The sequence below is a fragment of the Bos indicus genome, chromosome 2, assembly GCF_029378745.1.
Source record: "Bos indicus isolate NIAB-ARS_2022 breed Sahiwal x Tharparkar chromosome 2, NIAB-ARS_B.indTharparkar_mat_pri_1.0, whole genome shotgun sequence".
Classification (NCBI taxonomy): Eukaryota; Metazoa; Chordata; class Mammalia; order Artiodactyla; family Bovidae; genus Bos; species Bos indicus.
This window is the reverse complement of record NC_091761.1, coordinates 97,717,516-97,740,857: the sequence shown is the minus strand read 5'-3', so window position 1 is coordinate 97,740,857 and position 23,342 is coordinate 97,717,516. Positions and strand designations below refer to the sequence as shown.

General features: G+C 39.9%; 1 protein-coding gene across 15 annotated transcripts in view; it reads right to left on the bottom strand.

The window, feature by feature from the left end:
• The window catches only part of UNC80 (unc-80 homolog, NALCN channel complex subunit), a 231,296-nt gene that overhangs the window by 48,169 nt on the left and 159,785 nt on the right, over nucleotides 1-23,342 (bottom strand). For all 15 annotated transcript variants that reach the window (XM_070771381.1, XM_070771414.1, XM_070771428.1 and 12 more), the window contains 10 exons: nucleotides 23,005-23,091; nucleotides 19,702-19,885; nucleotides 17,788-17,882; nucleotides 15,747-15,836; nucleotides 14,926-15,027; nucleotides 12,068-12,248; nucleotides 10,348-10,616; nucleotides 8,763-8,897; nucleotides 4,633-4,771; nucleotides 3,352-3,448 (listed from right to left, as the gene is read on the bottom strand). In XM_070771381.1, the coding sequence (XP_070627482.1) occupies nucleotides 3,352-3,448; nucleotides 4,633-4,771; nucleotides 8,763-8,897; nucleotides 10,348-10,616; nucleotides 12,068-12,248; nucleotides 14,926-15,027; nucleotides 15,747-15,836; nucleotides 17,788-17,882; nucleotides 19,702-19,885; nucleotides 23,005-23,091 (1,379 nt within the window). The remainder of the gene's footprint in view (nucleotides 1-3,351; nucleotides 3,449-4,632; nucleotides 4,772-8,762; nucleotides 8,898-10,347; nucleotides 10,617-12,067; nucleotides 12,249-14,925; nucleotides 15,028-15,746; nucleotides 15,837-17,787; nucleotides 17,883-19,701; nucleotides 19,886-23,004; nucleotides 23,092-23,342) is intronic.

Below are 23,342 nucleotides of genomic sequence, written 5' to 3'. Positions count from 1 at the left end.
CTTGTCTGTAAACTCTTCCTTTTTGGCCGACCTGATAGAATGGTAATAGGTGGAGTTATTCAGTCGATGTAGAGAAATGAACCTCACAAAATCATCAACAAAGCTTTTATTCAGTAATTTGCCAAGAGTGATTTTCTAGCTGGAACAAATTTGAGACAAGATTAAACTCTTCTTTAGGAGGCTGGCTTCCTAAAGCTTAAGCATTTTTACAGCAAGAATCATGTCTGAAATAGTAATTGTGATGCAGGTCTGAAAAATGCCTGCTTACTAGAATGAATCATTAAAAAGTTCAGCTGTATTTCTATTAAGAGACATGTTAAATATAAGTATACAGAAATGTTGAAGATGACAATAAGAGCAAACACCAAAAGAATGCTGATATAACTATAATGTTAGACAAAACAGACTTCAAGGCAAATAGCATTCCTATAGTTAAAGATGAAAATTTCACAGCTATAAAAAGACATATTACCAGATGTCAGGCTTATCATTAAGCTTATCGTAAGTAAGATCAGTATAATATTGGTTCAAGGATAGACAAATAGATACATGAAATAGAATAAGGAATACAAAACAAATCTGTAGATATTTGATATTTAACAAAAATGGCACTGCAATATGATGGGAAAAGTCCAGTCTTTTCTATAAATGGTGCTGGGTCTGTTGCCTATTAGATATCTCTACAGAAAAAATAAACTTTGACCCTTACTTTACACCGTACCAAAATTAATTCCAGGTGACTTGTTAACCTAAATGTAAATGTAAAGGCAATAAAGCACCTGGCCTGTAAGAGGACACATTTGTAACCTTGGGTTAGCCAAGATTTCATAAGAGGACACAGAACTAAAACATAGGAAAAAGGTGATACATTGGTGCCGGGGACCAGCCCCAGCTGATCCAGGGTATTCGAAGGAGAGACGGCCTAGGCGACTATTTATATGCTAATTAGAGATATAAAGAATAATAGAATGAGGATAGCTCAGTAGGAAAATTCAGTGGAGAAAAGAGGCTGAGTAGCTTGGTTTACGCGGGAGACCAATAAAACTTCAAGACAAGAAGTTTGCACCACTTAGGTAGGCCGCAGGCGCCCTCTCGAATAGCGGAAGGTGCCTCACCCTAGACACCTTCTCGAGGGTGTCTTAGAAGCCCAGGCATAATTAGTAAGCGTGGTGGGTTCCGCTCTCCAGATGGAGACTCAGCTGGAAGTTAAAGGGAAGAATGACATGGGGAGACCAAGCGTTGGTGAGCAAGGCCCGTAGCTTTATTTTCAACAGGGGCTTATATACCCTAAGTTACACATAGAGGATAATAGGGGATGCAAAGTCAGCAGTCTTTGATTCTTATCAAAAACCAGGGTTTCTTTCCTGCAGATTTATCGTATACAAATGGTTTAGGTGATTTACATCATCTTCTGGCCAGAAGGCCTATTAACATTTTATGACTCTTGACAAGGACTTATCAACAAAGACTTATTTTCTCTAAGAGTAATTATTTTAAGGTTTGGCACCATCTTCCGAAGATAAAATTGCATTCCTATAGGGTGGATGTGTAATGGGTTTACAATAAAGGAAAGAATTTATTACCTTAAGGGTCTAAAGTTACTAACACCAAGGCCACTACTTATTTTTTCTATATACCAACTATTAATTAATACATATTCAAGGATACAATTCAGGGGATGTGAAAACTTGGCAACAAGCATTGACTCATCAATGAAATCCTTTACTAGTCTTATTCTGACAGTTTCTAACTCTCTGAGAGGCTCTAAGCTATTTGACTATCTTAAGCTTCCCGTGCCTCTGGAGGCTGGGAGACTGTAAACAATCGTATGCATAGCTGCAGGAGTCCGGGTAAACTTGTCAGGCGAGTTAGAGAGCCATCTGAGGGGTTTGGATTTAAACACTCCTAATTGCCCAGGAACTTTATTAATTGGAGCTGTAAGTTAACTCTTTGACAGAGAGAGCGAGATGGTGGTAGGGGACAGCCCCCAGTAGAGTCAGAGGTGAGAGCACAAAGCAATAAAGTAGGCAGACTCTGGTTTTTTGGGGGAAGATACTCGAGAATATCCGGGGAGACTCCCGAGGCTCGATCCCACCTTTGCGTATGCCGAGCCTCCTTCCTCATGACCTTTGTCACGAGCGGAATGTCTCTCGCCGGCTCCCGGCACATTGGACTATATTAAAATGAAGAGTGCTGTTAATCAAAAGACAAACTTAGGGAAGTCAAATTATAAGTCACAGAGTAAAAGATATCATTTGAAATACAGGTAGCCAGTCACGTGTTGGAAAGGCTAAATAACCAGTCAAGAAAGCCTACTGGGACTTCCCTGGCAGCCCAGCACTGCCAGAGGGCAAGGGTTTGATCCCTGGTCAGGGAACTAAGATCCCACATACCACAGGGCAGGGCCCGCCCCCCGCCAAAAAAAAAGAAAGGAAAGCCTACCGTATGCCTTTCTTTCCAATACCATGTTCAGTGATACCATTCTGGTACTTTGTATTTAGCAATTACTACACATTGGTAAACTGGCAAAGCTACAGAGATCTAGTCATGAAATGTTCACCAGTACACCACTCCACACAAGCTCGGGAAAAGTCTACATATCAAATAAAAATTATTGACTACCTCATTGAGAAATTAAAAAGAAGAGGTTTCCTAATGTTACATAATTGAGGAGGAGGAGGAGGAAAGGCCAAAGAGTTGGTTAAGTCAGAATAATGGAACATTTTGAAAAAATGCAACTTAATTATTTTTAAGCATGTATATTAAAAGGGAACTATCCACAATTCATTTGAATTATTATCTCTGCCTTTAGAAGACCTATTTTAATAGAGAGATGAGACTGACTTTCACTTCACATATCATTTATACACACAAACATATATATATATATATATGTATATGTATATATCAGAGGCAACATCCTAGAATCGGAATAACACTCTCCATGTGAGGCCTCTGGGCTCCCTGCTCTTGGAAAATGATAGGCATGATTTATCTTCCTGCTCTTTGTGTGACAGAGTCCTTATTTTTCCCTAAAAGGAGTTTTCTTAAATAGATTAAATGTCTATTGAGAAATTAATAGCAAATCAAATTTCAATTACACGTGAAGATAATATTTCCTAAACATCTTAGCTGATGCATAAATTCTAAATTAGAGGATTTCAAATTGATGAAAATTTACTGTATTTTTCATAACCTCTGCTATGACAAGTTTCCTACATTTAGTTTTGCAAATGGACTTGCCAGAATGTTACATGCTAGTATTAACAAACATAACCTTTGTATTCACTCAGCTTTATTTCCCTTGCCATATTTACTTATTACAAGGCACAGATTAAAGCGTGCAGTTACCTTCTGAATGACTCAGGAGCATATGCCACCACTGTAACACACAGCTTAATGGCTTCACTTATAGAGAAAGTCAGGTCTTCGTTTCCATAGCAGAAATCTAAAGGGACAGAGGTCAAGGCACACAATCAGAGTGGATTCTGCCAGGGATAAAGAGGAGCTTATCACTCCTAACATTTTCTTTCTAGTGATATTTTGTAGGTATTTTTTTTAAATAGACTTTATTCCTAAACTGTGAACACTCAATTTCCTCATCTTAGGGGACTAAAAATTTTATTCTGTTTTTGAATAATCATAGGACAAATAAAAGTGTTTTTTTTGGTAATTAAAAAACTCTCATCTAATAGAACAGCAGGCTTCCCTGTCCATCACCAGCTCCGGGAGTTTGCTCAAACTCATGTCCATTGAGTTGGTGATGCCATTCAACCATTTCATCTGCTGTCGTCCCCCTTCTTTTCCTGCCCTCAATCTTTCCCAGCATCAGAGTCTTTTCAAATCAGTCAGTTCTTCACATCAGGTGGCCAAAATATTGGAGTTTCAGCTTCAGCATCAGTCCTTCCAATGAATATTCAAGACTGATTTCCTTTAGAATGGACTGGTTGGATCTCCTTGCAGTCCAAGGGACTCTCAAGACTCTTCTCCAACACCACAGTCCAAAAGCATCAATTCTTTGGTGTTCAGCCTTCTTTATGGTCCAACTCTCACATTCATACATGACTACTGGAAAAATCATAGCTTTGACTATATGGACCTTTGTTGGCAAAGTAATGTCTGTGCTTTTTAATACACTGTCTAGGTTTGTCATAGTTTTCCTTCCAAGGACCATGTGTCTTTTAATTTCATGGCTGCAATCACCATCTGCAATGATTCTGGAGCCCAAGAAGACAAAATCTATCACTGTTTTCACTTTTTACCCTTCTATTTGCCATGAAGTGATGGGACTGGATGCCATGTTCTTAGGTTTTTTTAATGTTGAGTTTCAAGCCAGCTTTTGCACTATCCTCTTTCACCTTCATCAACAGGCTCTTTAGTTCTTAACTTTCTGCCATATGTTATCTGTATATCTGAGGTTGTTGGTATTTCTCCCAGTTTTCATGGTAGAGAATCCTTAACACTTTAAGAATTATAAGAAATTTAAGAAACAGGGCATAGGAAAATGTATTCATTTAACTGATACTAAGCCCCACTTATGTTGCTGTTTTCATTTAGTTCAAAATATTCAGTATAAAGTCACTAAAAATATTACAAGGAGAAAAAGAATGTCAAGGCAAATTTTCCTTTTACCCAATGATTTAAGAGGCTTCTCAGCTTTGACCAGCTCTAAGATGTCCAGGATGTCAGTGGTCTCTCCCTCCAGGGACTGCAGCAAGTCAAACAGGCACTGAGCTGACACACCTTTGCTGGATCCAGTATTGGCAGCATCCTGTGTAAAGAAAAGTCATGGGCCATCACTGAAAAGTCTACAAATAACAAATGCTGGAGAGGGTGTGGAGAAAAGGGAACCCTTACACATTACCAGTGGGAATGTAAGTTGGTGCAGCCACTAGGGAAGAGAGTATGGAAGTTCCTTCAGTTCAGTTCAGTTCAGTTCAGTTCAGTCACTCAGTCGTGTCCAACTCTTTGCGACCCCATGAATCGAAGCATGCCAGGCCTCCCTGTCCATCACCAACACCCAGAGTTCACTCAAACTCATGTACATTGAGTCAGTGATGCCATCCAGCCATCTCATCCTCTGTTGCCCCCTTTCCTCCTGCCCCCAATTCCTCCCAGCATCAGAATCTTTTCCAATGAGTCAACTCTTCGCATGAGGTGGCCAAAGTACTGGAGTTTCAGCTTTAGCATCATTCCTTCCAAAGAAATCCCAGGGCTGATCTCTTTCAGAATGGACTGGTTGGATCTCCTTGCAGTCCAAGGGACTCTCAAGAGTCTTCTCCAACACCACAGTTCAAAAGCATCAATTCTTCGGCGCTCAGCCTTCTTCACAGTCCAACTCTCAAATCCATACCTGACTACTGGAAAAACCATAGCGTTGACTAGATGGACCTTTGTTGGCAAAGTAATGTCTCTGCTTTTCAATATGCTATCTAGGTTGGTCATAACTTTCCTTCCAAGGAGTAAGTGTCTTTTAATTTCATGGCTGCAATCACCATCTGCAATGATTTTGGAGCCCAAAAAAATACAGTCTGACACTGTTTCCCCATCTATTTTCCATGAAGTGATGGGACCAGATGCCATGATCTTCGTTTTCTGAATGTTGAGCTTTAAGCCAACTTTGTCACTCTCCTCTTTCACTTTCATCAAGAGGCTTTTTAGTTCCTCTTCACTTTCTGCCATAAGGGTGGTGTCATCCGCATATCTGAGGTTATTGATATTTCTCCCGGCAATCTTGATTCCAGCCTGTGCTTCTTCCAGCCCAGAGTTTCTCATGATGTACTCTGCATAGAAGTTAAATAAGCAGGGTGACAATATGCAGCCTTGACGTACTCCTTTTCCTATTTGGAACCAGTCTGTTGTTCCATGTCCAGTTCTAACTGTTGCTTCCTGACCTGAATACAGGTTTCTCAAGAGGCAGGTTAGGTGGTCTGGTATTCCCATGTCTTAAAGAATTTTCCACAGTTTATTGTGATCCACACAGTCAAAGGCTTTGGCATAGTCAATAAAGCAGAAATAGATATTTTTCTGGAACTCTCTTGCTTTTTCGATGATCCAGCAGATGGTGGCAATTTGATCTCTGGTTCCTCTGCCTTTTCTAAAACCAGCTTGAACATTTGGAAGTTCACGGTTCACGTATTGCTGAAGCCTGGCTTGGAGAATTTTGAGCATTTCTTTACTAGTGTGTGAGATGAGTACAGTTGTGCGGTAGTTTGAGCATTCTTTGGCATTGCCTTTCTTTGGGATTGGAATGAAAACTGACCTTTTCCAGTCCTGTGACCACTGCTGAGTTTTCCAAATTTGCTGGCATATTGAGTGCAGCACTTTCACAGCATCATCTTTCAGAATTTGAGATAGCTCAATTGGAATTCCATCACCTCCACTAGCTTTGTTCATAGTGATGCTTCCTAAGGCCCACTTGACTTCACATTCCAGGATGTCTGGCTCTAGGTCAGTGATCACACCATTGTGATTATCAGGGTCATGAAGATATTTTTTGTACAGTTCTGTGTATTCTTGCCACCTCTTCTTAATATCTTCTGCTTCCGTTAGGTCCATACCATTAGAAAACTAAAAATAGGACTATTACATGACCCAGCAAACCAAGTCCTGGGCATATATCCAGAGAAAATTCTAATTCAAAAAGACGCATGCACCCATATGTTCATAGCATCACTATTCACAGTAGCCAAAACAAGGAAACAACTTAAGTGTCCACCAGTAAGCAATATCCTATGATAAATCATAATGGAAAAGAATATAAAAAGAATGCATATTTATGTAAAACTGAATCACTCTGCTATACAACAGAAATTAACATGTAAATCAGCTATACTTCAATTTAAAGAAGAGCTATTTTAGTTTATTAATTCCTACCTCAGTATTAATATGGTTTGATCAGGAATTCAAGTTTCAAAACACTGCCACTGATAACAATTATCTAGGTGGTATTCAGTTTACGTAATTCTGCATCCAACCGTGCTACTGTATGATTTTGGAATGGAATGCCTAATTTTAAAGAATCTATTAAATGCTTGTTGCTCAGTCACTCAGTCATGTCTGACTCTTTGTGATCCCATAGACTGCAGCATGCCAGGCCTCCCTGTCCTTCACCAACTCCTGGAGTTTACTCAAATTCATGTCCATTGAGTTGGTGATGCCATCCAACTATCTCATTCTCTGTCATCCCCTTCTCCTCCTGCCTTCAATCTTTCCCAGCATCAGAGTCTTTTCAAATGAGTCAATTCTTTGATTCAGGTGGCCAAAGTATTGGATTTTCAGCTTCAGCATCAGTTCTTCCAATGAATATTCAGGGTTGATTTCCTTTAGTAAGGACTGGTTGGATCTCCTTGCAATCCAAGGAAGTCTCAAGAGTCTTCTCCAACACCACAGTTCAAAAGCATCAAAAGGAAAAGCTAATCCGGTACAAAAGAGATCTTTATGGAAACTCTTGAAAATACAGAAATGTGAACTGCCAGAATAGTTTATGCCAGTGTTTCCTCTGGTCTTTGATAGTTGGACTCAGCATTCCCCCCCAAATTTCCATAATGAAATCAAATATGTTTGAGAAACAGAAGCTTATTTTGAAAACCCTGGGAATTTTGTGGTTCCTATTTGATAATCTATTGAAATATCTCCAGAAGAGATACTTGCTGTCTCTGTAAAATGGCTTTGATTCATTCATTAAAAACAACAGATCCTCATTAAATTCCTACTGTGTGTCAGGCATCATTCTGTGCACTGAGGTTATAGCAAAACAGAAACAAAAGCAAAAACCATACAAACAAAACAACAACTAAAATCAAGCAAAGGCAAACAAAAATCAGATTAAGATCTCACTTTATTGGGGCTCAAATTCTACTGTGGGGTGTAGCGGAGATACATATTAGTGAAATAAATACAGGTATTATACATGATACAGTATAAATACTCTGCATAAAAATAAAAATGAAACAGGGTAAGTGCTGAACAGTGATAGAAATGAGAATCAGGAACTCTTCCTTTTTTTTTTTAAACTTTTTTATTGGAGTATAGCTGATTAGCAATGCTGTGATAGTTTTAGGTGGATAGCACAAGGGACTCAGCCATACATATTCACGTATCCATTCTCCTCCCAAGCTTCCCTCCCATCCAGGCTGCCACATAACACTGAGCAGAGTTCCTTTTGCTGTACAGTAGGACCTTGTTGGTTATCCATTTTTAATGTAGCAATGTGTACACATCCATCCTAAACTCCATAACTGTCCCTTCCCCCCAGGAAACCATAAGTTCGAGAATCTTTTCCTTTTATCATTTTCTATTTTCCATTCTTTTATTAATTAAAAAAAAACTAGAGAATTGGTCTATTTACATCCTAGGGGCTGAAATGAGGCTTGAAGAGAAATGCTGAAGACAGACAAATTTCTTATTGAAAGAGAAATGATTTAGGGTATTTGCATTCCATAGGTTGAAGAATAGAGCTGAGAGCCTGATAACAGAAATGGACAATGACCAAACAAAACAACAACTAAAATCAAGCAAAGGCAAACAAAAATCAGATCAAGATCTCACTTTAATGGAGCTCAAATTCTACTGTGGGGTGTGGCAGAGATCCATAAATGGACAGAACAGAAATGGACAATGGCCATACATAAAAACAGAATTCTGATCCACAACCTGTAATAACCATCCCAGGAATCCACTGCTATAGTGAGTTCTGAATAAACAAACTTGGTTTTTCTCATTGGGTTGGTCCTTTATTTACTTCCACAGAGTTTACTCACAGGAAACTCCAGGAGAGGGGCCACACTCGCAAACAGCTGGAGCACAAAGGGCTTGCGGTGTAGAATGTAGAACTGGTGGCAGGCAAATTCAATGGCTTGACGCAACTGAGGATTGCTTTCATAGTCAGAGTACACCTGTGCGAAAACAGCACATATTCAGAAAAGGCCTTAACAGCTTACTAGAGTTGTGTTTGCTTTACAAGCTCATAGCCATGGGAAGCATGGAGGGAAATGACTAATTTCATAAACTGATAGCGGGGAGGATAAAGTGGTATATACCTTTTTGAAAGAAATCTAGAAATATACATAAAAATGCAAAAAATAAAATATACTATTTCCCCAGGAAGTTTATGACTAGTGATTTGTCATAAGAAAACAATTAAACAAATATACAAAGATGTATATACAGGAATGCCTGCTGCAAGGCATTAAGGCATTAAAATAGTAGAAAATTTGAAACCTAAATTATTCATAAATTGGGATTAAGTGAATTATTTATATGCATACAACTGAGTACTATGCAACTATTTTTTAAAAGATGCTATATAGTGCTAAATGTAGCTACAGGGAAAATGCCCACAACATTCTTAGTGTCACATTAAAAAAAAGGTAGGCAAAAACTTGAACATATGGTATGCTCCAACTTCTGTTTTAAAAAAAGTAGGAGAGAGACCACCAGAATTTTCAAGATGTGCAAACAATGATTATCTAGGAAGGAGGGTTATAGATGATCTTTATTTTCTTATCTAAACTTTCTTCTTTTGAATTTTATAATGAACATTTATTGTTTTTGATAATTATTTAAGAAGCTATAATAATGGAAAATAGATAAAATTCCAACTATTTAAAAAGAGGACAGAGAGCCCTAATGATATTAAAAGTCAATTTCTTGCCTCTGTAGGTTGAGCAAACTCCACTTTACATAAGCATGTATTACTTCTTCCATGATTTACTAAAATTTCCATAAAAACAGAGAACTAGGATGAGCCCCCAGGCCCTTTCTGAACTTTATTCAGTACCCCTCAATGGGGCCACATACACGTTAGACATGATTAAGGGCAAACTGTTCCTGCTACATTCATCTCCTCCAACCACCTCATTATACCAAATTTAACAGCAATTTTGAAAATCTCTTTCCAGAGAGAGGTTGCAAAATCTCTTGGGAGAAACAGCAATTGAACACTTGCCTCACATTTGAATAATGGTTCTCAAACTTCTGAGGGCGTCAGAACCACCCAGAGGCTTTGTAAAAACACAGATTCCTGGGCTGTGACTCCAGGGTTTCTGATGAAGTAGGTCTAGGATGGGGCCCAAGAATGTGCGTTTGGAACTAATTCCCAAGTGATGCTGATGCCGCTGGTCCAGAGATTTCACTTTGAAAACCACTGGCCCAGAAGAAACGGGGAACTGTGGCTCAGATCTGGGAAATTTCAGGATAGAATGGAATACTGTGACCTTCGGTAAATCTTTGTGGGGGTTTCATTTGGTGCCTTCTCAGGTCATGAAAACAGATAATTCGATCAGCTAAAGTCTCAGCATGGACCTTGTTGACCTTCTGAATGGGCAGGGGAGGAGGCCCACGTACCTGCAGCATGGTGGGCAGAATCCACTGGTAGCCACTGAGGGAGAAGAGGTGGTTGAAGTGCACGGCACTGTTGATGACGGTGGCCGCGTACTGCCTGAGCAGGGCACTGTCTTCTGGGTGCAGGATCAGAGCCCCATTAAAGACGTTGAGGAAAAGCATGATTTCATCTCCCCAGGGGAACTCACTAGGCATGCCCAGGAACATCTCCTCCAGGAGCTGGATCCACAAGCTTTTCTGAAGAGTGTCAAGGCCAAAGAGTTCCTTTCCAGCTGTGAGACATGAAGACACAGAGGCAGGTTTAGTCCCACGCCAATCCCCATGTCAGCATGGAGGGCAGTCCAACCTAGGGCCCTGCTGTTTCCAACTCGGGGATGTGAAGACCTACTGCTGACATGCACAATGTTGCCTGCGTTTCGGTAACACTTTCGAGTCTTCCAAGGACTTTTCTGTCACCCCTTTGATTCAACTCTGTGGGCAAGACAGGGCCGGCAAGTGTGGTGTGTTGCTGTTGCATAAGCTGTGGCTTTAAGGAAAAAATTATTTCAGAAAGAAAATGGCAGGGCTGGGACTAGTTCTTGGTCTTTTAACTCCTGGTTGGACTACAGCTCATGTACCATCACTCTGAGCATCTGGATGAAGACACAGCACAAAGATGCTGATTTAAGTAAATTGTCACAAATGAATAACTGAATGTGGTTTCAAAATGTACCTTTTTCTATTTCTCTGTCTCACTCTCCCTTTCTCTCTCCATTTTTCTCTTTCAATTCAGGTAATTTACATAGAGTAAAATACACAGATCGTTAAATGTAGAATTCAATGAATTTTGACAAAAATACCCACTTGTAACCAACATTCCAATCAATATATGAACCATTTTTATCATCTGAGAAAATTCCTTCAAATCCCTTTCTGGGAAATCCATTCTCCCCACCCTCTGCACCATGCCCCCCAACCCCCTCCCCCCCCAGCCCCCGCCTGAATAGGGAACTACTGCTCTGATTTCTTTCACTGTAGATTCATTTTGCCTCCTCTTGAACTTCACAGATAGAGAAGGCAATGGCACCCCACTCCAGTACTCTTGCCTGGAAAATCCCATGGACGGAGGAGCCTGGCAGGCTACAGTCCATGGGGTCGCTAAGTCGAACACGACTGAGCGACTTCACTTTCACTTTTCACTTTCATGCATTAGTGAAGGAAATGGCAACACATTCCAGTGTTCGTGCCTGGAGAATCCTAGGGACAGGGGAGCCTGGTGGGCTGCCGTCTATGGGATCGCACAGAGTCAGACACCACTGAGCGACTGAATTGCCTGACTGACTGACTGAACTTCACAGAAATACTTGTCCTTCACTTAGTCAAGTACTCCCTAACAACACCCTACTACTTTCTTCAATTGCTTATGATTAGCTCAGAGCAGTGGTCTCAGAGTTTAGTCCTTGAAATGGCAGCATCAACCATGCCTTGGAACTTGCTAGAAATACAAGTTCCTGAGCCCCATTGCAGAGCTACTGAATCAGAAACTGGGGACTGGAGGGTGGGATGCAGCCATCTGTGTTTTATCAAGTCCTCCAGTCCTCCAGGTGATTCTGTTGCCCATTCAAGACTGAGAGCCACTGATTTAGAGAACTGTTTACTGATTAAGATGGAGATGATCTCCAGCTGAGGACAAAACTAGGCCATGAGAAGATGCCCAAGAGAGGAAAGGCTTCTTTCTTGATACCTTGAGGATCACTGAAGAGTGAAAACTCTGCATCAATAGCACTTCGAGGGAATGAGGGCAGTCGGAGGAGGTCTTCCTGGAGCATGGAGACGTGGGACTGCTTGTGGGCTGTGGGGATCTTCTGGGTGAGGGAGATGAGAAACAAAACCCGCCCCACTTCCTCCAGCTTGCGAGTGAACACCTAGCAGCAGGCGAGGGCAGAAGGAGACGAAAAGCGGAATTGGGCAACCCCGAAACCCCCACGACTGAAGACATTAAAATCTCTAACGGCAAACCAGGCTAAGTAAAAATTAAGGGGTGGGGGAAGTGAAAGGAAGGAGAAAGAAGTTTCTTTTCCTTACCATGCAGAAAGAGCAAACAATAGTTAATTGACTCGCACTTCCTGCATCTGTCTGCTCTACAGAAGGAAGTGTTTCTCATGCCAGGCTGGAGAAGGAGCACAAGGCAAGTATTGTCAAGAACAGCTCAGTATTAAATAGAGTGCATTTGTGTGGATGTCATAAGATGGAAGGCCTTCTCCAACAGAAGCCAGTCAATTCCACTTGCTTCCCTCATTTCCAATGAGGCCTTAAGCTGTTTCCTGTCAGTTCTGGGTTTGCCTCTTAAAGACTGAAATGGGATCCAGGAAAAACCTCTTTTGGGACAAAAGCTAATGGGGCCTAGATTGGTGGCCCTTTAGCCCTGAGTTTAGATGGCATGAATGTGGGGCTCATGTTCCTTTTCCAAGTGCCTTTTCTGTTCCTGGTCAGAGGGCAGGGGGATGTGATTAGGAAGATGATCAGCAGCTTGACCAGAGCCAGAACCACAGTGTGCATGTTATTATCTCCCTGAGGAACTTCGAAGTCTTAAGATCACAAGCGGGAGTTTACAAAGAGTAAGAGTCTTGTTTTATGCTATTTTTGCTAAAGATTTTTTTCTGTGTGTGTGGACCATTTTTAAAGTCTTATTGAATGTGTTACAGTATTACTTCTGTTTTATGTGGCTTTTTTTGGCCATGAGGCATGTGGGATTTTAGCTCCCCAACCCGCACCCCCTGCATTGGAAGGTGAAATGTTAACCATGGAACAGCCAGGGAAGTCCCTATGCTCTTCTTTTAAAACACGTTCTTAAACATTATGTTTTAAAAACCTTGCTCATGAAGAGCTGTTATTGATTATGGCTTTCATTATTTTGCTGCCAAAATCAGAGGCTGGTATAATTTGGGGGGATTGCTTTAGAAATTAAATATTTAAGTTTTCTCCCAACACCTCATACTTTGTAACACATTCACTATTTTCTTTCTTTTCAATGCAATTTAGGTAGTTAATATTAACTATGTTTTAAATTACTTAACTGGTTGAATTCTATGCTATCTCATGAGGATATCTCTGAATACTTTGATGCCAAATTGGCATTCTTGCTATGTGCAAAAAAATTGAGAAGATAAAAGCTTTTTGTTTTGACATTTTATTAAAAATAAATGAATGTAACATGTGGTGGCGGTGGTTTAGTCGCTAAGTCATGTCCAACTCTTGGGATCCCATGGATTGTAGCCTGCCAGGCTCCTCTGTCCATGGGATTCTACAGGAGAGAATACTACAGTGGGTTGCCATTTCCTTCCCCACAGGATCTTCCTGACTCAGGAATCGAACTCAGGTCTCCTGCGTTGCAGGCAGATTCTTTACCAACTGAGCTATGAGGAAAGCCCTTTGTTTTGACATTTTATTAAAAATAAATGTATAGAACAGTCTTATGGACTCTGTGGGAGAGGGAGAGGGTGGGAAGATTTGGGAGAATGGCATTGAAACATGTAAAATATCATGTAAGAAACGAGTTGCCAGTCCAGGTTCGATGCACGATACTGGATGCTTGGGGCTGGTGCACTGGGACGACCCAGAGGGATGGTATGGGGAGGGAGGAGGGAGGAGGGTTCAGGATGGGGAACACGTGTATACCTGTGGCAGATTCATTTTGATATTTGGCAAAACTAATACAATTATGTAAAGTTTAAAAATAAAATAAAATTTGAAAAAAAAAGAAAAAAAAATAAATGAATGTAACACATAGACCACATTAAACCTGCATCATCAGAACTGTGGGCTACAGCTACATTTCACATGCAAAACAGTGAATTTTCTTAAGTTCAGTCTGATTTGTGATGAGATGTGTGAATGTTATTCTGCTCTTCAATCTAAGTACAGCAGATTGATTCTATCTCCTCCTAGTTTAAGAGAAGTTACCAACATACTGGTTACCAACAACTGCCTCAGATCACTGGTCAGAGGCAGAGCTATGACTGAGTCCAGATCTCTGAACCTTGGTTCAGTGCCTTTTTCAGGTATGCTACCATCCATTGAGAGGAGGGCATGGCAACCCACTGCAATATTCTTGCCTAGAGAATCCCATGGACAGAGGAGCCAGGCAGGCTACAGTCCATGGGGTCACAAAGAGTCAGACATGACTGAAGCAACCTAGCATGCAGGCATGCTTTATCCATTGATCCCTTTTATTTTTTTCCAGCTAGCAGAAATTTCTGAAACAACCTTTTTATAGCTACATTATATGTATTCCCAATCTGGAATGAAAATCCATACTTAGAAACTAGTAGGTAAATAAAACAGAAAATTTCTATTATTTATACCCCAATGATTCATCAAAATACTACTCCAAGTGAGTATTTAATACCTTTACATATGATCCAATTTGCAAAACTTAAAAAATACACTATTTGGGGGGAACTGTCTATTGATCAAGAACCCATCCTTCTCTCTCTAGAGATCATAACAGAACCATAGGATCTCAGGGCCAGCAATCATTTACAGATAGTCTATCCCAGTAACATGACACAATAATAGCATAAAACTGTGGTGGTCAGGCACCTGTTTCTGAATGAGCTCCTGTCCTTTCTCTGGATGCATGTGTACAAGGTTCAGCTGTGGAGACACGGATCTCCTGAAAGGGTAAATATCCCGAACGTAGGTCTGTGGTGGGGTTACACAAAGACAAAAAGCGTTCAAACAGCTAAACTCTGACTCTCATTTTCTCATTCCCCAAAGGGCAGACAAACATAAGTTATGTATTTTCTAATGGTTTCCATTCTTACTATTTTGCCCTCCTGCCAAATTCTACAAAATCCCAGGAATATACCCCCTCCTTAGGAAAGCTTCAAACTCCCCAAGCCAGATACACTTTCCCAATCCCAAATGCCCTGTCAGGAGCAAGGGAGCCAGAGGCAATTTACTAAAACACATTCTGGAAGAGGAAGAAAATCATTCTAAAGTGCTGTCAGTGGTCTTGAGGCTTCCTTTTGCTAATTAGATCAGGTTTCCATGATCATGCTTAATATAGTGGAACAAGAATAATGTTAACATTCCAAATAGATATATGTCCTTACACTATGGGAACTTAACTTTCACTTAGATGTAATAAGAGTGACAATATACCTTACTTGACTTCTTCAATTATTACAACAACCCTAAAGTAGACACCATCATCACCTTCACTTTACAGGCAAGCAAACTGAAGGGTATGAAGGTCAAGTGGCCAGTCCAAACCTATGTTGACAGTAAGACAGTGTGATCCAAGAGCCATACTCCCCACCGTTAAACAGTGACACACCCCTGAGGGAAGCTGCCCTCAGGAAAGGCATAACAGGCTTTTGACACAACTCTCCATGAGCGTCATCACTCCACAGGCTTACCTTATTATAGTGGATAAGGTTCCATCGTTTATCCATGAGAAAGTAATGTGTTGACTGCGATTCTGGGATATTAAAAAACTCCAGACACTCCTAGAATAACAACAACAAATCTTAAAAAAACATTTACTGAGATCATATTATGAGCCAAACAGTAAGATGAAAGACAAAAATGCCATAAAAACAAGGTAATTTCTTATAAGGAATATAAATATATGTATTTATATCTTACATTGTGTATATTATATGTGTGCATATATGTGTATATATATTATACACACATATATATGAATATATACAGGCACATAGCCATCTAAAAAATGATAGCATAAAGACTGTGTAAGATCTCGTAAGACAAAGGTAGGGGTTAAGAGGTGTAAGCTATATTTATTAATATATGATAAATAAGCTACAAGGACATAGTGTGCAACACAGAATGTATTTTACAATAATTATAAATGGAATATGACCTTTAAAAATTGTGAATCACTAGGCTGTACACCTGAAGTTTATATAATATTATACATCAACTATACCTTAATTTTGGAGAAGAAACTGGCAACCCACACCTGTATTCTTGCCTGGAGAATCACATGGACAGAGGAGCCTGGTGGGCTAGAGTCCATGGGGTCACAAAGAGTTGGACATGACTGAGCTACTAACATACATACCTCAATTTAAAAAGGACACTGTGACATAAACTATCTGCTCTGCTTTCATAGTGCTAAACGAGGTACAATTATAGTACAGCCTTGAGTGATGAACTGTGGAGACACAGTGGCATCTACTGGCCTCAGTAACAGAAAGAAAGCATGTTCAGTAGCAGCATTAAGAGTATTATGAACTACAATGATTGAGCACTTATCTACTATATTCTACATTCAAGGCTTCCCATGTAGAGAACTTACGTGTGTGTGTTTGTGTGTGTGTGCACGCGCACGCATGTGTGTAGGTATGCTAAGTTTCTTCAGTCATGTCTGACTCTTCGCAACCCTTTGGACTGTAGCCCACCAGGCTCCTCTGTCCATGGGATTCTCCAGGCAAGAATACTGGAATACTTGTCATGCCCTCCTCCAGGGGATCTTCCCAACCCAGGGAGAAAACTTGTATAACCTGCACTAATATCGAGCACTGCTGAAAAAGAAACTGAGACTAGAGAGAGCCTGCCATTTGATTTATTTAGGTGACACTGGTTGTGGTGGAGCCTGAGTTTGAACTCACTGCCTAGGGGAAGTGGATGTTGAAGTCTGTTTCCCTGGGCCTGAGAGATTCTCTGGGGATGAATGGGTGAGACTTGGAGGAGACCTAACAACCTTTTCTACTGAAATCAGATACATGGGTTTGGCAAGCTGGTTTTCTCAGAGGTCTTTTCTACTTATGTCTGGGCCAACAGTTAGGACTTCAGATAAAAGAGGAATCACTGTACTAGTATACTTATTACTTTTCCTTTAAAACCTTGCAGGCATGAGTAGCTGGATTGCATTTCTCTTGAGGTACACAGTTGCCATAACCATTAAAAATACTTTCTTGATTCACCTAATGTATTCTAAGGTGTGTGTCTCTCTCTCTCTCTCTCTCTCTCTCTCTTCTGCCTCTCTAATCATTTCTGTCAGTGGCAAGTCAAGACTATGTATCAGTCAACTCAGTGCCAAAATAAGTGTCTCTGCATGGGTCACCTGATCACCAGAGTCTGTCCCAGTGTTCTTGGTGTACAAACCCAGGGCAGCTCCAGAACAACAACAAGTGATACCAGGATGCTCCAAAGTAGGATTCTCAGCATCTGAAGACAAGTGTTATGAGCTTTGTAGCTGAGAGGGAGCCTTTGGCTACTTCAGTGCAGAGGTAAAATGTCAGTGAAAGTGGGAAAAATATGCAAGAAAATAAAAGCAGGCAAAAGTGGGGCAGATTCTAGAAGATGTAAATAAATGCACATATTTATTTGAAGGTAGAAAAATGCCATTTAATTCTAAACTGGATGATCAGTGAAGTGGCCATAGCCATTGTGCATTAAAAAAAAATCACTTCTGTTGAAAGTCATCCCTACCTTTAACAGGGCTTCAAACTGAGTGTCTTCATGGACTGGCAACTGGGTTGGGATGTCACACTCATTCTGTCCATGAACTACCAAGGTTTTGGTACCTACAAAAGGTAAAAATCATAATAATCTGACTTCTACTATAAAGAAGTTTGAATACAAAGCATGAAATATTGAAATATTATTAAGCTGATGTTTTTCTTGTTATTATGATGACTATTAGTGAGGGTTTAATGTGAGTTGAGGATTCTGTTAGTGAGGGTTTAATGTGAGCTGTGCATTCCACTATCTGTACTCCTTTTTTTTATAGTCAATATCTGCTTTAAATATGTTTCCTTATTATTTAATAATGATAGCTACCATTTATGGAGTTCCCAATACTTATCAATGGTGTTATGTGTATAATCGTATTTAAATCTCACAACAACCCTATGACACTAGTGTTATTATTTTCGTGTTACAAATGAAGAAACAGAGAACTTATTTTTATAAATAAGAATGTATAAGTAACTTAGTCAAAGACATTTATTTACTAGAAGAGTCAGAATTCAAGCTTTAAACACTGCAACAAATAATATATTCCTAAATTTTAAATAATGGCTGAGAAAATACAAACAGAGAGACTAGCAAAAGCTAAACAAGTACCTAAAACATAGTTTATTATTTATTTTTTTAAAAGACTTTTTGATGCGGACCATTTTTAAAGTCTTTATTGAATTTGTTACAACACTGCTTGAGTTTTACATTTCGGTTTTCTGGCTGCGAGGTATGTGGGATCTTAGTTCTCTGGCCAGAGATCAAACCCTCACCTCCTGTAATGGAAGGTTCAGCCCCAACCTCTGGACCACCAAGGAAGTCCCATGAAATGTAGTTTAAATTTACTTGTTCTGTATTTTACTTGGCTGGTGAGACAGTATTTCTACTTCATTCCTTAATTATAAATCTTTGTGAACATTATGATAGACCTTGATTTTCAATGAGCTGATTTTAAGTATATGCCTGACAATATGAGTTTCTTTAATAAAAATGAACACTTTGCTGAATAATCTATAGCAATTGTATTTATTGCTATAGATACAATAAATTGTGTATTACCATTTACTGAATGCTGACCATGTGTCAGACATGACAGCAAGTATTTTACAAATCTAAACTCATTTATTCCTCACAATTGTGAAGTATGAATTAGATCCCCAATTTACCCATAAAGAAAGCTTTAAAAATTATGTACCTTGTCATAGCTAATATTAATCATACAGACAATTAGAGGCAGTGCTCTGATTTTAACACGGGGCTCTTTGCTGCCCATGTTAAATAAAAACTGTGTTCTTATTTATATATAATTCTGTCTTTCTCTTTATATCAATACATGTATCATCTCACATTTTCTTAGTCATTGCACAAGGATAAAGGCTTGGAAACATTTCTTTTATCTCCAAGAAAGACAAGCTATCCAAAGTGAAAAGGAACTGTATCTAGATTTTATATCATACTGCATGTTCTTTTGTAATTCTCCTTCCTGCTTTTCCCCTTTGCAATTTTTCATAAAGCCATCTCTCAGTAAGTTCACAAAAGCCTGGGGTCCATGCCACGCAACAATATTATTCTCCCTGCAGTGCCAAAAATCCCTTCAAAAAGGCTTTCAGTTCAGCTGGCCCTCTGTGATAGACTTAAACACATCTTTCACCTTGGCAGCCCTTCAAGGACTGACTCACACAGATCTCAGTTCTCATGTCCCCCTTTTCATCTGGCAATTGCTGACTTTTAAAGGGTCTATTGTGTTTCTTCAGATTGCATTCAACAAAAATTCTTTGAGGCACTCAATCCCAGGGTTGGCAAGTTTACTCATGAATGAAAGAGACACTTGGTCTGTAAAAGGGGTATTCATACTCTTAGAAAAGTTCTGTCATCTGAAGGCAGTACCTGGCATTGAAGCGGTCACCAGGAGCTTCACCTCACACTGCTCCTTCTTCATTGTCTGCTTCAGATCCTTGAAGAACAGGCCTTCCACATAACCGACCACCTCCCACAGGAAAGTCAGAGTGGCCGAAATGGCGTCCATCCCCCACTCACAGGGGGTCCTCACAAAGTACATGATTAATCCCACCTGCAACTCAGGACAGGAGGAGGTCACAAAGCCACAATGACTCTGAATTCGCATTCTCATTTCCTTAGCTTTGCATTTTCTTAATTAGATATTCTTTTTTTGCTTTTGTATTCTCTGTTCAAGTGCTTCTCTAGCATCTTCAGTGGCAGTAAGCAGGAGAAGGTATAACTGGAAAACTGGCCAGAGCAGGTTGCCATACATTTTTGCATTATCACCAAAATACCTACTGCTTAAGAGGAAAGCAAAAGACCATGTTTTCCAGCTTTCAAGTCACTTGGTGACTCAGGTACTTGGACCACCCAAAATGACTATGTGACGTTTGTCCAAACACTGTTTTCAGCTTGGATTATGTCTAATAATTATATCTGACATAAGAACACTCTGCTTGGCTAAGTTGGTGAACTTAAAAGTTTTTGTTTGTGTCCTCTGGAATAAGTTTTGAAAAACTGTGTGCCCTTTTGTATATTTTAAAGTTAAACTTTAAAATGTCCCATCATAAATTTACATTGTTAATATGAATAAGTATGTTAAACATCCTGTATGTTGAAAAAAGAGAACTGACTATGATTGGAATGCATACTTCACATACTCCGGCACATTTGATGAAATTAGTTTTAGCTACCTTATTCAATAATGCACAACAGAATCAGAAAGAAATAATGTAAAAGCCACTGCCCATCGATTTTACACTTTTTTTTTCCTGGAAAAATTTGCTAAACCTAGAAAACTTTCCAGTTACATTGAAAGAATCAATGTCACTAACCCAGTGCACTTTGGTGACTCTGAAGGCTGAATATCCTAATGATGGCCAAACCTCATACCTAGTACAAATCTACAGAAGACAGGAAAAGGTGGGAAGTCTTGTGGGTTTAAAGGGCCTCAATCAATCAGAAATGAGGTTTCCTTAAATCTAATGCAGTACATCAGATTCTTTCCCTGTCTTACACATCTGTCAATGCAGCCTGGTGATACCTGGGAGGGTCAGAGTGGGCCTTTCTGGTGTACAGTGATGACTGAGATGGCAGACACGCCCAAGAAGTGTTAATGCATATCTACAAAATGAGGATTTGGAGATTTATTCCCTTAAAACTATTTGGGCAGCAAACTGCTTCAAAAGTCTTCACATACCCTTAGATGGACTAAGACCCCCAGATTGAAGATCACTGAATCAAGTTGGGCAATGGGTTTAAAAGTTCCTAATGAAGTCTGGAAGATATAGATCATGTTCCCCAACTCCCTATCACACATATCTATAATAGTTGTTAGAAAAAAGAGAGATACAATGGGGGTAATGGTTTAAAACATGACTCTGCCCTTCACTGTTCTGCCATTCTGAGTACAAAACCCCTTTCCCTAGTCCACCTGAAGCATGCATGTGCTTGGGATTCAGGATAAGATTGGGGTTTATATAAAACAAGGTTATACAGCAAGTGGCCGATGTGTACCCAGCCCTTTGCTCTAGTAACTTATCAATGACATAGTTGGGAGGATTTATGTCTAGCGTTAAGGCTTATTTGGAGTTGAAAGGACAATATGGCAGAAGGGAACTGAACTGTCCATTTTCTTGTCCAAGGGCAAAAGGATGGAGGGGAGCAATATAAGTGTTTCCCCCATCCAGTGACTTGGGGAAGCAGCAGGCACCCCAAAGGGGCTTTTGCCTCTAGTGTTTGTGTCTCTGACAAGAGTTCACCACAGAGCCTTTTGATACCAATCTGGCTGTAACATAAACTTGGCAGAGCACATACTTAAACTGAAGGAGGCTGTGATATTTTTGGCTGTGCTAATCTACCTTGGATTTCTGAGTAGTGCAGATAGGAGACGTAGTAGTAGAAAGTTTGGCTGGAGAGATTTTTGGATAGAACTGCCATAGGCTGGTTCACTGAGCAGGATACTCTAGTCAGAGGACTTCCTAATCTAAAGCCATATGGAACAACCAGAACTCAGAGGGGTGGGTAGCACCAGCAGGAGCTGAGATGGAGTCTCCCAGCAAGCACTGCTGGGAGTAGACAAGGTTTGCAAGTTACAGAAGCCATGGGCTTCAGCTTCCACCAGTCAGGCGTTCAGCAACCAGCCAGCCAGAGAGCTCTGTCTAACAAGTGGAGGAGCTGGGGCAAACGTTGGACAGGAGATAGAATTCTGAACAAGGGTCTTTTTTCTCCCCAACTCCAAATAACATCTAGAGATGAAAGAAGTTAGAAGGGAGGAGAATTCCTAGAGGTTAAGTATTTTTAGACAAGAGAGACCAAATACTATCCAAAGGTACTATTTATATATTTCTATCAGTCTGAACTTAAAATTGGATTGGACACTTATTTATATTTTTCCCCTTGTCCACCAGTAGGTGGGCATTCATAATGAAAACCACCTCAGTCATAAACACAGGGAAGGAATTACAACTTTTGTTTGCACATCAGAGTAGTAGCATTGAGTTAAATTTATCATCCTCCTGCAGATGCATATGGATAACTCTTCTATTTCCCCACTCGCAGAAGACCAGTGATGGTTAGGAAGAAAGGACATTCTCCCAACACTGAAATTCATTTGGCCATCTGTCTGCTTGAATTAAGGTGTAGTTTAAAAGAACAGTCATCAAGCCAACAGTCCCCAAACTGCATATTCATTTAGGGTATAAAGAGGAGAATGTGAAGAAACTGGCAAATTCTGGAGGGTTCAGGAAGGAGCTGTGAGGACAATGTAAAGCACAGATAGTTGCTATGGAAAAATACACTCACAAATACTTTGTATCTAGGGCAACATTTTCCTCTGTGTGTGTGTGTATGTGTTTTAAACAGTGAGATACGAAAAGGGAAAGAATGACTAAAAATGACACATACATTTTTCAACAGAAAACTAAAATTAAGGACCAACATGAGGAAGTTCTACAATGCTAAAGAGAGACAGGGAGGAAACAGACATTTATTGAGTGCCCATCACATGCCAGGGATTGTGCCAGGAGGAGTTTTCCCATATAATCAGTGGTGAATTCAGCTGACTATGATGCAACTTCAGGCACACAGTTAATGAAAATTTATTTGAAAAAATCCCCTAAGACCTTTTTCTTGCATTGTTGCTTCTTACTTGGAAATGAACATTTATAACCTACTGGAGGTGAAACTCACCAAGTAGTTGAATAGGATGTGAGAGGTCTGAGCAGGAAAGTCTCCGATATTCAGGAGCAGTTTGCGCAGCATGTACATTAACTCATCCTGAAAGAGCAACAGAATCTATGTCTCATTCAGCTGCCATGTTGTAGGAAATAATATTAACTTTTTGAAAAGCAAGGTGGGGGAATTTTTCTTACTTTTGCCCACATGTTGATTTCTCTTATGTTCAGCATTTTAATACAGTATTTGTGATGCTTGATAAATTATTTAAGCCAACTGTAACACCTTTTCCTAGAAGCTAGCATATGAAGTTATTAAGTAATAGTCTGCTGCTGCTGCTGCTGCTAAGTCAC